The sequence below is a fragment of the Embiotoca jacksoni genome, unplaced genomic scaffold (genome assembly GCF_022577435.1).
Source record: "Embiotoca jacksoni isolate LCO1_2020_lvr unplaced genomic scaffold, fEmbJac1.0.p SCAF_17, whole genome shotgun sequence".
Taxonomy (NCBI): Eukaryota; Metazoa; Chordata; class Actinopteri; family Embiotocidae; genus Embiotoca; species Embiotoca jacksoni.
In genome coordinates this window covers 3889733-3904839 of record NW_027185307.1, presented here as the reverse complement: position 1 = coordinate 3904839, position 15107 = coordinate 3889733, and the positions used below count along the sequence as shown (strand labels likewise).

The 15107-nt window shown below is 44.4% G+C and overlaps 1 protein-coding gene across 5 annotated transcripts in view; it reads right to left on the bottom strand.

Moving 5' to 3' along the window:
* The window catches only part of arhgap12b (Rho GTPase activating protein 12b), a 68105-nt gene extending 53398 nt beyond the window's left edge, over positions 1–14707 (bottom strand). For all 5 annotated transcript variants that reach the window (XM_069151297.1, XM_069151296.1, XM_069151299.1 and 2 more), the window contains exons 1-2: positions 14570–14707; positions 8351–9119 (exon numbers count right to left, since the gene is read on the bottom strand). In XM_069151297.1, the coding sequence (XP_069007398.1) occupies positions 8351–9028 (678 nt within the window). In that variant the 5' untranslated portion in view covers positions 9029–9119; positions 14570–14707. The remainder of the gene's footprint in view (positions 1–8350; positions 9120–14569) is intronic.
* Between the last annotated feature and the right edge of the window lie 400 nt (positions 14708–15107).

Here is a 15107-nt window from a genome sequence, read left to right as displayed (position 1 = left end):
CGACCCCACATAGTGGTAGATTTCATTACACTGCCGAGCCCCTGATACAAAGTCTCAGCCTTTGCTCTGTTGCACAAGTCAGCAAACATAGGAGCAAACCCCCTCTGTGTTTCATTCAGAGGGGGGAGAAACAACAGAAACAACAGCGGACAATGAGCAATCCATCTGCATCTCAACTCAAGCTCACACATTCACCACATCCACTTTTAATGCTCTCCTCCATCTTTAATGGTGACCTTGTAATGTTGCTCTTTCGAGTTGTTCATCTCACCGTGGCATCCATTCAGAGGTTCACGGCTCACAGGCTACAACTCATCTTCAGATTCACCCAAACATGAAAAAAGATCTGTCTGGCCTCCTGTCCCAGGGTCTTGGTTGTCCCACAGGGGCTTTCAGCGGCTCTGCCAAGGCTCAGGGCCCTTGCACTTTTGTCTGTGTCTCACTACATCCCCTCCCTTGCTACCTCTCTTCTCCTCCTCCTCCTGCTTCAGGCACTGCCAGCAAGCACCAAGACCACACAACAGGCTGAGGGCAGACAGCCTCTGGCCTTAACTCAGCTGTTTCCTTTTGTTTTTAAACCCTTTGAGAATTTGTCTGGATGCATTTGCAAGCCAGTTATGTCAATGTGGCAACAGGCATCCTTAGAGCTGGACTTCCAGGAGATTTCCCTGAAACAAGACGTGATACTTGAAGACGGCTTATTTTATGGGAGTGACTGATCCAGCTTGTAATCTCAGAGAATTAGTGGTTTCATTACTGACATGGAGGGCACAGACTACCAGGAGTTACTTAACAGACAAATGTGCTGGTGTTGTGAAAGAAAAGGGAGGGTACAGTGGCAGATACCTTGTTTGAGCGTGATTGTGTGAAATGATTTGAAGGCTGTGGTGTTTCGGCCCTCTCGAGGTCTTTCTAATCAGATGATGAATGAGCGCAGGGCAGCCTGCTGGCTCCACAGCGCAAAGCCACAGACACAAACACTTCCATAGCCACCACATCTTCCCCTCTGGTGACACATCTCTTGAGGAAGAAAACAACAATCTGGTACCAAAGAAAAATAACTTTCTTTGCGATGATAGAGACTGTGTGGTCATGTTTTTCTCTAAAATTCTAAATAAGCACAACAGCTGTGTCTTAAAAACAGAATAGCTGCAGAGAAAGCCAAGATGTTTATGTGAAAAACAGGCTTTAAATCATATGGTTTGCCACATTCTTTAAGAAAAAATAAACACTTTATCCTGTTGCCAGGTTGCTAGGAAGTGAGGAAAAGAGGTTTATTTTGCCAATCCCTTAAGAGCATAGGAGCTGTTCTTTTAGAAGGAGGAGGGAGCTGGGAGGGGGGAGGACTTTGTAACTAAACAGGGTTCACCAACCCAAGCAACCCGTCGTAGTGCCGAGGAGGTGGGGAGAGCACAGCGTCAGCGTCTGCCAGGGCCTCAGAGATAAGCAAATTATACATGGAAAGCATGGAGAGACACGGAGGCGTTAATCGCCACCAGGACATCAAATCAAATCAATTAGAGGTGGCCAGCTGGCACTTCGAGGGATCCATGTCAGTGACAAATCCTTCAGACAGATCCATCTATCGTGCTACCCATCCATTCATCCAGTGACTCCTTCTGAGTGAGTGTGTACAGGAGAGGGGGAAGTGTGTTTGTGGAGGGGAAACTGAACTGCCGGTTATGGACAGAAGGAAACTAGAGCAACATGATGCAGCTCCTTTATTTCATTCATTTTAGTTAGTTCTCATGTTTTCTTATCTATAATATTTTTTCACATTACTTCAGATGCATTTTCATTAACTACAACTATGATAAAAGTATAATAATTATTACTCATAGTCTAACCCCATCACAGTCAATAGTAGTCAGCATGATAAGTCCCAGGTTCTACCTCACATTCCAGGGCAGAAATAAAGTGTGTCCTAATTATAGTTTAGTAATACAATCCTCAGAATGCTTCTGTTGTTTGGATTTAAATCTCACAATATCACACTGGATAGTAGAAGAGGAAGCTACTAGTGCCAAGGCCTCGTCTCTCCACTACCATGGTTCAGCCAGCAGTGTTAGCATTGTGCAGCAGTTATAGATGCAGCAATACAATCCAATGGCTCAGTACTGGGAGCACCTTTATTAAGTTAATAAAATTTCTGACTGATCTGCTTTAAATTGAGTTTCTTTATCAATTCAATTAAATTGTATTTATATAGCGCCAAATCACAACATAGGTTATTTCATGGCACTTAACACATTTAAAGTCCTTACAGCAGAACTTTACAATATTATACAGGGAAACCCAACAATTCAACAATTCCCACATAAGCTAGGAGGGAAAAACTCCTCCTTAAGGGAGAACTACTGTTATAAAATTCAGCGTTTCTGCTTATTCAGTCACAGCACAGTTTACCCCTGAGTTGATGTTGCAGGGATAAGATTTTTTCAGATTTCAAATTGTTTGTTAACTTGGTTGTTTTTTTTTTTATTATCCTCTTGACAGTTAAACAAAGCAATGCTTGCAGTCCTTTACTTTACTTTTGTTGCTTATCTAAAAATTAGAGCCTATATACCGTTATATCTGCCAGACGATTTTATTGGCTGATATTTTTTTTTTTTTTTAACTTTATTTAACCAGGAGAGTCCCATTGAAATTAAAAATCTCTTTTTCAAGGGAGACCTGGCCAAGACAGGCAGAAACATAAGAAACACAAAGTTACAGGCAGAAGAACACGGAATGAGACAAGTTAAAAGAAACTAAAAGTTAAGAGTCAGTTACATAACCTGGTTAATTTAAAAACATTGACATTTTTGGGAACCTGCCTCTATTTCTTTCATTTTAGATTTAAAAGCAGTAAGTGGCATCAGCTCTTTGAGTTTTAAATCATTCTGCAACATATTCCATGATGAGGGTGCAGAGTACACAAAAGCCCTTTTTCCCATTTCCGTTCTGGCATAAAGAAGTCCTGAGAACGAAAGGAGCATTGTCCGGCACTTTTCTGCATGATGAAGACACGCAGGTAGTTTGGGAGCAGAACAAGTATTGCCTTATAAATGAAGGTGTACCAATGACAGAGCCTACGGGTGGCCAAAGCAGGCCACCCTACCCGAGAGTATAACTCACAGTGGTGAGTCAGAGCTTTACAATTGGTAATGAACCACAGTGAAGCATGGTAAGCTGTGTCCACCATACGAAGACAGTTAGCAGAGGCATGCATATATAGAAGATCACCATAGTCCAACACAGGTAAAAAAGTAGCAGCAACTAGTTGCTTTTTTACATTAATTGACAAACACAGCTTATTTCAAAAATAAAAACCCAGTTTTAACCTCAACTTTTTCACCAGGTACTGCACATGTGGCTGAAAAGTGAAGGAGTCATCAATCAAAATACCCAGATATTTATAAGAGTCAACAACCTCTATTTCACTTCCTTCAAGAGTGACCACCAAAGGGATATTCTGTGGCCTACTCCGAGAGTTTGAAAACAACATAAGTTTTGTCTTATCTGCATTTAGAACAAGTTTCAGTTGAAAAAGGGATCAATTTCCTGCACAAGAGTTGACACACAGCAATATATCACAGTGTCATCAGCATAGAAGTGAAAGTTAGCATCCAACACATTTTGGCCCAGATTATTTATATAAACAGTCAATAAAAGTGGACCTAATACAGAGCCTTGTGGCACACCTTTGCAGACGGTTGCAATATCAGAGGCCATCATATCTGATGCACTGAGACTTATTTTCAAGATAGCTCGTGAACCAAGTGACCGCTTGCCCCGAGAGCCCCGAGTTGAGGAGCCTTAAAACATCATGGTCAACTGTGTCAAATGCTTTAGACCAGGGGTGTCAAGTACAGACAAATTAAAAAAAATAGCTGGGTCACCACCTTTAAACAATGGGAGAACAAAGGCAAATTTCCATTTCCTTGGTATTTCTTTATTTTTCATTGTCAGATTAAAAAAGATATGCAAGAGGCTCTGCAACAAAATCAGCAGCCAATTTTTTTTTTTTAAATAAGGGTCTATACAGTCAGGCCCTGAAGGTTTCCTATGATCTAAGCTTTTTAGGGCTTGATAAACTTCCTGCACAAAAAATGGGATAAAATTAAAAGAATCACAAAAAGATTTAAAATCATTAGACACGGGCTTAAGCCAGTCCCAGTTAAGATCTCCAGCTAAAACAATTTCACCTTAATTTAGTCTGGATAAAAGGTGTATCAGTGACTGTAATGCCTCGTTTGAAGCAGATGGAGGCCTATAACACCCAACAACGGTCATACAAAGGCCCTTAGAAATTTCAACATCCACTGGCAGAAATTCCAATTGCTTGCAAATCGATTCAGACAGAACCACCTTGACAAGAAATTTTGATTTCACATAACAGGCAACTCCGCCACCTTTCGGATATGACAATGATGTCGGCATCTATTGATTTGACCCATATTCTAATCATATCCATTTTCGGTAACAAGCTTCGCACATTAAAATGAATAATATGTAGACCAGGCAAAGATATAAAAATCAGCTGGCGTCTGAATACACTGCAGCTCAGGGCCAGGGTTATGCTGCACATTATCAGATATAAGCAATAATAAAACAATCAACCATCTCTGTTTAGAAACATTACATGGCAGTTCCTTTGACATTTCATATCTGAAGTCCAAACTAGTCCTCTCACAGCACGTAAAGTAGTTATTTAAAGCCAGAAGGCTTTGGAGGCGGGGTAGGTCTCTGAGCATACTCCTTGAAAAGTTTATGTCCTGTGCCGACTGCTTCGGGGTTTGCACGGATTGTACTACAGCCATGAAGCAAGTGCCTCCATCAGCAATGTCCGACAGTCAATACGCATTGTTAGATGTACTCACCCCGGTACGATCGCTTGCTCCCAAGTCCCACACAAACAACGCACAAAGTAGGGCCATGAGAAACGCCATTGTCTCTGTCCAGAGAGAGAAAGTGTGTGTGTGTGTGTGTGTGTGTGTGTGTGTGTGTGTCCACGCGCACCGGCAGCAAGCCACGGGCAGAGGAGTTGGAGCGGGTGGGGGGTGGGGGGGGGTGAGGAGGAGATGCGGTGGCGTGGCCAGGTGGAGACGCCAGGCAGGTGACGGTGCAGCCCTTGAGACCGGTAAAGAGAGATTTTCCGAGGATTGGAGCAGTGTATCCCGATTAGATGGTCCAGGAAACAGATGACCCCACAGTCCCCAAGAAATAAAGTTTGCAAAGGCACTATGTGTATACTTTGCTTTAGTTCAGTATGAAAAGTTAAAAATAAAAAGACTTATTAGTAAAAACAGACAACACTGAGCACTGACATGGACTGACATGCTGCCATCTTGGTTATATTGGCCTATGACAGAGATACTGTATCAGTATTGACCTATATGTCGGCTGATATTTTCTGACGGAGTAGATACTAGTGGTTACCAAGAAATTGTTCTATTTGTGTGGGTTTTTCTAAAATAATTATATAAAATTATTAAATTCTCGTCAAGTTTATGGGTTCACTGCACTGATATAAGTGTAGACAATAAACTGTAAAATATCTTGCTTCCATTACATATCTTTGTCAAAAGTTCTTGATCACCACATTTGAGGGATCTTTGCAAAAAAATGAATATCAGCTGATCCATCAATATGGGAATTTTTTAACGACCACACATTAGTATAGGCCAAAAAGATCCAGTACCGGTCAAGCTCTACTTAAAATACCGTTGGCATTTCTCTTGTAATGATGCCACAAAGAGCTGTTGGGCACTTTATATCAGAGACATTTTACTACTAATACCAACACTAGTACTGATATGGATGCATGCCTATAAATGGAGGAGAAAACACTGGACAGGTGCATCCCTCGCAGCAGTTACAAATGAAAGTACTAGAATGGTGAGGAGGAATGAGGGTCAAGGACAGGACATATGTCAAGTAACAGATCTCTCTATTTCTCTTACGTGGGATAGTTAGTTCATTTTGAGACAAGGCAATCTTTGCAAAACTTGCTTGCCATTATGTTATCCCATTATGTTGTCACGACTAAAGTAAGCTGCTTAAAATTATTTTTGCTCATAGTGGTGTCATGTTGTTCATTCATAGAATATCCCACTTGGTCATGCCTACAAAATAAAATATTTAGTAACCAAATAGAACAAATACCTGACAATAAGTAATTCTAATTTTCTTAAACTCTCAAATCTGCATCCATCTCAAGAATCTGGTGTCCATCCCCACTAATAACTCTCTAAAACCAATTATCAGAATACTGTATTGTCACAAAACGACTCTTTCTTTGGGCCTCTTTGCCTGCACCCAAGCAATGACAGGAAGCAGTGGAAGTAGGGGAGTTGAAAGAATTGGGTTTTCTGCAGGGTCATTCACTTGCCTGGCAACAGGCCAAACAGGCCAAACTAACACACCACCACAAAGACACAAAGAGAGAGGGAGTAGGTTCCACCTGCCCCTGCCAGCACAGACAGCACTGAGCTTGACAGGGAGTTCAGGCTGAATCCTGTCTGCTGTCTGTTTCTTATCCGCCCCACCGGCTTTACTGTAGCTTGACAAAAAAACACTCCAAAGAGCTGCCCATGCAAATGTAAATGGCTGAGAGTGAAATGTGTGTTTATTTTGGACCGTGTGATTTGACAAGTGTGAAATTAATTCTAAAAGTTGGGTGAAGGTAGGCAGCAACACAAAGAACAACCCTTTTCTCTCCTTGAAAGAGGCTTTTGAGGTATGTCTGACCCACAAACCATTTAGCCATCCTGCATTTGAGGCTCTAAAGTTGTAAGCTGTGTTACTGTGCTGCCATTCTCACTTGTCTTTCCTTCACATGGTGCATCACACATGGCATTCAAACTACCACATGCTCTCACTCACACAGTGGTCCCCCAGTGGGGTGACTGGGGGCTACAGACTGATCCTCGGCAGATTTGACCTCTCTTTGTTCACTCCATGGTGGAGGAGGCTGCTGCAGCCTGTGGAACAAAGAACACAAGCAGCACTTGGAGCCTTCAAACAAGCTGACCCTGCCTAGATACAGCTGCCCCAAAAATGGTGAAGGCAGTGCCACTTGGACTCCCACTGTCTTAAAATCTCCTCCTTTTTCTACTTTGATCTACCTCAGCTGCAGACCAGCAAGGATAAGCCCCAGTTCCTGCAGTCTTCCAGCTATTCTCCTGGCTCAGAGGGATGAGACAGATATCATGGAGGTGGGAGGAGGCCTAAATTATCTGTCTGGGGACAGGAAAGACTGGGGGGATGGAGGAAATTAATTTTATGTTTTCTTTGGGGGCATGAGGAAGTCTCAGTCACTGCAGATACCAAACCCCTTGCAGAGATAATCTGTCTCAAAGCCTTAACTTTGGATGTAACCTTACTTACACACACCTTCTTGTAGTACGACAACATCACAAAGTGTAAAAAGCAAAAGAGACAGCAGAACGACAAACCAACACAACCTAGCAGTTTGTTCGGTATTTCCCTCTGATTCAATGTACCTGAAGACTCGCAATTACAGAACCCTCCATTTAACATGGAAGCTGTGAACAGACCATTTAGTCTTTAATGACCCAACTGCAACAGCTGCCTCCCTTCCCAAAAAAGAAATGCCCATCTGTACAGCCAGAAATATTATGCTTCGAGGGCAACAGCAGAATATTTTAAGAAGCATGTACAACTGTTGATACTTTCATCAGGTTTGGCAAATGATGCACAACAATCGTTTGAGGGCAGAGTGGTGCAGCAGCTGATTAACTTATGTAGCCATGCAAGAGACAAGGAGTGAAGAACCTGCAATCTCTGAACACACAAAATTGCAAAATGTGATTGTTGCATAGTCAGCTGGCCCAGAGAAAAAATGAGGGTGAGAAATAAACCACAGAGAATGGAAGAAAGAAGGCCAAAAAAAACAGTGGTACCAAAAATCTGTCATTTCTGTTTGTATGACAGCAGAGATAGAACTGCAGGTGTTTGGATGCTGCCAAATGTCTACACAATGGACTTGCGGACTTCAGTCGTACTTACGTCGACATCATGTCAAGTCTGCGACATTTTTAGTTGACAATTGGAAAAACTACATTATATCCGTATTTCAACTAATTGTGAGTAACTAAATCATAAAAGCCAGGCAAAGTCTGGCGAACTCTCTGGAAGCTGCAGAAAGTCAGCTTGAAGCCCCTTGTGGACTCGATGAACTGAGGATTTGGACCGAGTGGTGACTCCGGACATTTAGTACTGTGACTGATTTTTACGTGGATTATCCCCTTAAACTACAAAAGAATGCACAAAGTCAAAACTCATAAATGCATCAAACAAAGCACATCCTGGGAGGACATCATATGTAAATAAGGCAGCAATTTACCTGCATGTGTTCTGTTGAGCTGCTGCTCAGCTCGTCTCCAGACTCCGAGTCATTGCGGAGCTTGTTCAGTCCCTCTCCTGGCAGCTCACTTGGAGGCAAGTTCTTGTCACCATCTGGACTGTTATTGTGGTGGTTCCCCACTTTGAGAGGAGGCGAATCAGCCCGTGTCCGTGGCAATGTGGAATTGTTAGCGTGGTGATGGTTGTTGTTGTTGTGAAGAAGTACCAATTCGGCCACCAACTTGCAGTGATGGGGGCTCCCCACGTTCTGGTTAGCATCCTTGGGCAGAACGGGTGGTGTGACACGGTCAGAGGATGGTGACGGGGTGGAGGAAGGTGACGGGCGCCCAAAGCTGGACATTTCCGGCTGAGGCCTGTTGAGGTTCTCATTGGATGCCCGGCAGATATCTAAAACAGTGGGCTTGGCCCTCAAGGTGGGTTTCTGGGGGGGCATGAGCGCCCGGCGCACCTCCCTGACGTACTGAGCTGGCACGTAAAAGGCCTTTGTGCCCTCCTCCTTCCTCACTTGCCACCAGTCCTCATTGGTCTTCTTCACTAGCATGTAGCACTCTCCCTGGTGGATAGACACCATCTTGTCTTTGGCCTTGTACTCATAGTCGTACTCCACCTCAATGTAGACCTGGCCCGGAGTGATGGGCGGCCCCTCTCTGTCAGCCATGACTGCCGGAACAAGCGCTTGAACTCTGACCTCAGCTGCTCAGTGACCCAGGCCTGACGGGATCTTCATATCGACTGGAAGAACTGCTGGGCTGCAGGAGATAAGACAGAGAGGAGGAAGTTTTGTTTCAGATAAATATCACAAGCTGCATTTGTAACAGGTACAAAACCTTTAGCAAGCTTTGGCAGATGAGCAGGCGGCCACCAAACCACATAAACACTCTCCTCCATGTTAGGAACCTCCCAGCCCGTCACACCCCACCTTATTACTCACCTTATCACCACAACCACAAAGGTCTACTGCTGTAATACACTCACATTATGACATGATCTACTGCTGCCAGACAGACGTACTGTATTGGTGAGTCAAATAAATAACACTGCAGGGCAACTCCTCCTTCTGATCCTCAAAAACCACAACAGACAGTCAACACTGATTTCTCTGGTAACCGATATGACTGCTACGGATATCCAGCCAGGTAACCCGATCCCCCTCTGCAGAACTTAAAGTGATGACAAAATGACCCCACACATTGATCCTGCATGCGGTCCGGTGACTACAATGACTGCCTGGAGCCTACGTTCCCTCAGAGGCTGCATCCAAAAATAAAGGAAGGACGTGTCATTTTATTCGAGTCCTGCCCTGCAGTTTGGCATCATTACTCATTAATGGAGCTACAAGACACAGTCAGAAACCTTTTAAAAGCTTGAGGTGATCTTCTTGCAATGTCACACACCATCAGTGTGAGAGTCAGAAGACAGCTGGGCCTTCACCATTCCTGCAGGGTTTGTTTAGGGATGAGGCCTGTCATTGATCTGTCCATCAGAGAATATCCCTTCGTCAGTTAACCTAAATAAATACCGGGGACGGCGAGCCGCAGCTCCCCCTCATATCAAATTCTCCTTCTTCCTCCCTGAAATAGCATCCACCATGGACTGACATCTTGGAAGTGCAGGCGGTAAAAGCAGGTGCTTTTAGTGAGGCGTGAGAACATGCGGCTGAATCTACAGGGCCCATCCTTATGTAAAGGAATATGTATACACACTCTGCAACTCGGACTGACAGCTATGCACCCCAAATAGATTTACAGTGGTGAGAGCCGTCTGGGCCAGAATGGGAGCCCATGAGAGATGTTCATAATGAGCTTAAATAGTTTCTGTTTGATCTGTTTCAACACTTTGAAGCACACACACAAATATGGTGTTACATCATACCAGAGCTTTCAGTGTGTGTGTGTCTAAGACAGGGGTGGGCAAACTACGGCCCGCGGGCCACATCCGGCCCGTTGGTCTTTTTAATCCGGCCCGCCGAAGATTGGTACAGAATTGCCCAAATCAAATCATATCATAATTATGACTGCATTCATTTGACCTTGTCCTGTAATACCTGGCGGTCCACCAGGTGGCGGACTAGGCGCAGTGATACATTGACTTGATTTTGCGGAGGCCGGGCTGCTCTCTGTTGTTACTCTGCTGCTGCTCTGAACACATCTGCAATAATGAACAGGCCAAAGAAAAGAAAAGTCGACAGTGAGTCCCGAGTGTTTAATAAGGAATGGACGACTAAATACTTTTTCACTGAAGTCCGGTCGAAGGCTGTGTGTCTTATTTGCCAAGAAACCGTTGTGGTTTTAAAGGAATACAACATCAGCCGTCACTTTTCCACCAAGCATGCTAATTGCGCCAACAACCAGTCAACGCAGGAACGGACGGCGACCGCTCGGAGGTCGGCAGATAGTTTGCAGGCTCAGCAAAACACCTTTATCCGACAAACTGCCATCCAAGAATAAAGCACGAAGCCAAGTTATTTGCTGGCATTCAAATTAGCAAAGACCAGCAAGCCTTTCTCCGAAGGGGAGTTTCTCAAAGAGTGCGTGGTAGAGACAGCAGGTATCTGGTGTCCTGAGAGCAAGAACAAATTAGAAAAAATGAGCTTATCACGCAGGACAGTGACTCGCCGTGTTGAGCTAATTGACAAAGACTTAGCTAGCAAGCTAAACAAAAAAAGCGGAGTCATTCACATTATATTCCTTGGCACTGGATGAAAGTAATGACATAAAGGACACCGCTCAGCTTTTAATTTTTATCAGAGGGATTAATGACAATTTTGAGATAACAGAGGAGTTTTTGGCCATGGAATCCCTGAAGGGGAAAACGCGGGGAGAGGACTCGTATGACGGCGTGTCGGGGGTCATCGAGAGGCTCCAGCTACCTTGGAGTACGCTCGCCAACGTTACCACAGATGGATCGCCAAATTTGACTGGAAAAAACGTCGGGTTGCTCAAAAGAATCCAGGAGAGGGTGAAAGAGGACAACCCTGAGCAGGAGGTCATTTTCTTACACTGCATAATCCACCAGGAAGCACTGTGTAAATCTGTACTGCAGCTCGACCACGTAGTGAAGCCAGTTGTAAAAGTGGTTAACTTTATTGGAGCGAGGGGACTTCACCATCGTCAGTTTATTAAGTTTCTTGAAGAAACTGACTCTGATCACCAGGACTTGCTTCACCACTCCAACGTCCGCTGGTTAAGTTTGGGGAAAGTATGTCAACGAGTGTGGGAGCTCAAACAGGAGATTATCTCATTTTTGGAGCTACTTGAGAAAGCTGACGATTTTCCTGAGCTGAGTGACACAGATTGTCTTTGTGATTTAGCTTTTGCTGTGGACATACTGACACACATGAATGAGCTGAGCTGAACGTGAAGCTACGAAGGAAAGACCAGTTTGTGCATGAAATGTACTCAAACGTCAGAGCCTTCAAAACCAAGCTAGCTTTATTCTCAAAGCAAATGTCAAACAAGTCATTTGCTCATTTCCCCACGCTGGCTACGCTGAAAGAGGCCCCTCGACATGTGAAAAAATACAGGAAATCACTGGACAACCTGCACGGAGAATTCTGCCATCGGTTCTCTGATTTTGGAAAAATTGACAAGTCACTTCAGCTGGTGTCGTGTCCCTTCACACGAGACCCTGAAACGGCGCAACAGGAGCTGCAGTTGGAACTGATTGATCTCCAATGTGACACCTTCTTAAAGGAGAAGTTCAACTCTCTTAAACTGGATGAGTTTTATGCTTCATTAAGCGCAGCCAAATTTCCAAACATCCAGAAGATGTCCCAGAAGATGCTGGTGTTGCTTGGCTCTACGTACGTGTGTGAACAGACTTTTAGTGTGATGAACACCAACAAAGCACCTCACAGATCCCAGTTGAATGATGAACACCTCAGATCTGTTCTGAGAATTGCCACAACAAAACTAACACCAGACTTCGATGCACTGGCAAAGAAGGGTGATCAACAACACTGTTCCCACTAAAAGTGAATGTACACTATAATGCCTTTTTTATGTTTATGTTTGATATGTATGCATCTGGTGCTGGCCCGGCCCGTCTGTCAAATTTTAAAAGTCAATGTGGCCCCTGAGCCAAAAGGTTTGCCCACCCCTGGTCTAACAGCAGCCCAGTCCCAGCACATGATGTCAACACACACATGTCCGAGCCTTTATGAATGACAGCTACTGTCTGTTTTAAATTGTGTGTGTGTGCATGTATAAATGAGTGCTGGGTGCAGATCCTCATGTAACCCCACCTCTAACACCCCACCACAGACACAATCTACAGTTCACACCATCAGCAGAGGTGCCAGAGAATCCGTGAGAGCTTCCAGTCACGCACATGATAATGGCACTATCAATGCTGCAATGAAGGAAACACAGATTGTGTTTGTGGTGTACCACGTTCTCTGATCAAGGAAATAATATGTGACACGATGGGGCTGGAGTGTGACAATGTCATGCTGGTAGTTTGTCAAAGATAACTCTATCTTGAGACACTTGGAGACAATTATCCAAAAAATTAAAGCTCCCAAATATACACCAGTATAACCAAACCCTTTTCCCAGACAGAGTCAAACAGGTGATTACTGAACTGGCAAGCCACAAAAAGCAAGAATGTGACATTAAATGATCTAATGTGGACTCATGGAGGCCTATTGAACCCTGAGAAACTTTAAAACAAATCAAGACGGAAACTGGCTGAAGATCAAGCATGACATCACTCACACTGGCAGGGGCCCACAACTCCACAAAGACGAGTCACTACTGTTAACCCTGAATTAAAACTGACTTGTCAGACACAATACAGCCAAAACTTACAGTTCGCGGTGTCTTTTTTGGACTGCGGCGATGTCTCAGAGTGCCGGCAGAGGACCAAGGAGAGTACATTTTGTTGGAAATGAATCCCCGTCACCACGGTGTCAGAGAACGGTCAAGTCTCAGGGGAGCGTGCCAGCCAACTTGTTACTTTGTAGAGATTTTAATGGTGGTTGTGCAACTACTGACGGTTTGTTGGACCTTCATAACCAAAGACTTGATGTCTCTCCAAAAGTGGGTCTAGAGGTTTGTAGTTCATCTGAGGCAAATATGTAATTCTATAGAAATCCTCAATGAGCATCAACAATCTGATGACACGTGGGAATGATCTTGACTTCTGGTAAACAAAAGAAGTGTCTGACCCCTACATTGATCTGCACTGCCGTATACCGTGAACAAGTAGACATCAGTGTCATTAAGTCAAAATAATCCACTTGCGTAAGTGCATTATGGCAAAGCACTATAATGTAGCGCTAGTGAATGTGGGGTGTAGATGGCAGGGTATCAAACTGCGCATCAACATGGAGATCACGACCTGAGCTTTTTTCTGCATACATCTGCAGACCAGCCACTGTAGCAGCAAAACAGCCGGAGACTCCAACTGCCTTTGTCCCTGTGCTTCATTCAAAACAGATGTGGCTGAGCAGCATCCACTCCAACATGTGCTACTGAGCTGCATTTCAACCCCTCTATGCGGGTTATTTGCTGCATATGTGGATAAGCACTGCATTGAAATGAGTGTACTGTTTTTCTCCACCACTGTTAAACCCCTAAGAAAAAACGAGCAGGCAGCCTTGTAAATCGTGGGAGCTGAGCGGTCAGAGCATGCCTGGGGCGGGTGGCGGTGGCAAAGGGAGGGTGGGGGGCATAGGTGGCGTGCGGGGGGCAGGGTCCGTTCAAGCCCCACACGGACTGCAGGAATAAAACACAAAAGAGTTTAATCCATGTGCATTCATAACAAAGGGCTCCGACTCGGCATCACGAAGGATTCCCAGGAGCGAGGGCAGGGACGTGCCTGCCGGAGAAAGCCCCCCCCCCCCCCCCCCGCCCTCCTGAGCCGGGACAAATAGCCAAACACACCGCGAGGAAATTCAAGCTCCACAAATCCGGAGGTGCATGCATCACAAACCGATGCTATCAGGTGGGATGTTTAATTACCCACCCGGCACAATATCTAACACCTAAACATGAATGTTAGCGTGTGGGTTATTTTCCCGCTGGGATATTTTTTGTGACCATTTCCAGAGGCTCCGTGTGTGTGGACAAAAAACACTGCAGGTTCATTTGGCTGCAAAACCCTCCGCTTCTGCAACAGCGTGCATAGCAACAAAGTAACTCCGACAGAAGCCAATAGCCTTTCGCTGACCGAAGCAACACACAAATATGAAACTTACCTTTAAAAAAAAAAAGAAAAGAAAAGAAAAAAAAAAAGCTCCAGTGGTCTCTCTCTGTGCCCTGTCTCGACCGCGGAGATACTCAGGAGGAACTTTTACCACCTATTTCAGTATCGGCTGCTCCGACTGAGTGTGCAGCAGATCTCCACTCAGTCGGTCTGTTCGCAATCCCCCGCCTCTCTCAGGCTGTCAAGCTCCATGTGGCAACATAGGTCACATCCGGTTACAGCTTTCAACGTAAAGCCTGTAACCTCCCTGAAGTATTCATGTTCGGGTGGACTTTGCAGCAAAGTTGAGAAACACGTAAATAAAAGCTACTCCTTTTTTTATTTCTTCGTTAGCAGGACTTCCACTCAAATTTTCAGGGAACGTTGTGTTTGCCATTGTAACAACGTTTTAGACAGTAAATCACAAATGTATTCAAATTTTTAAAAAGTTAAATTTTTTAACGACTGGGTTTATATTTTTATGCCATAATATCGCTCAGTTGTGCAACCATGATGTCTATGCTAAAACCCTCTAGCATATTTTCTTGTGT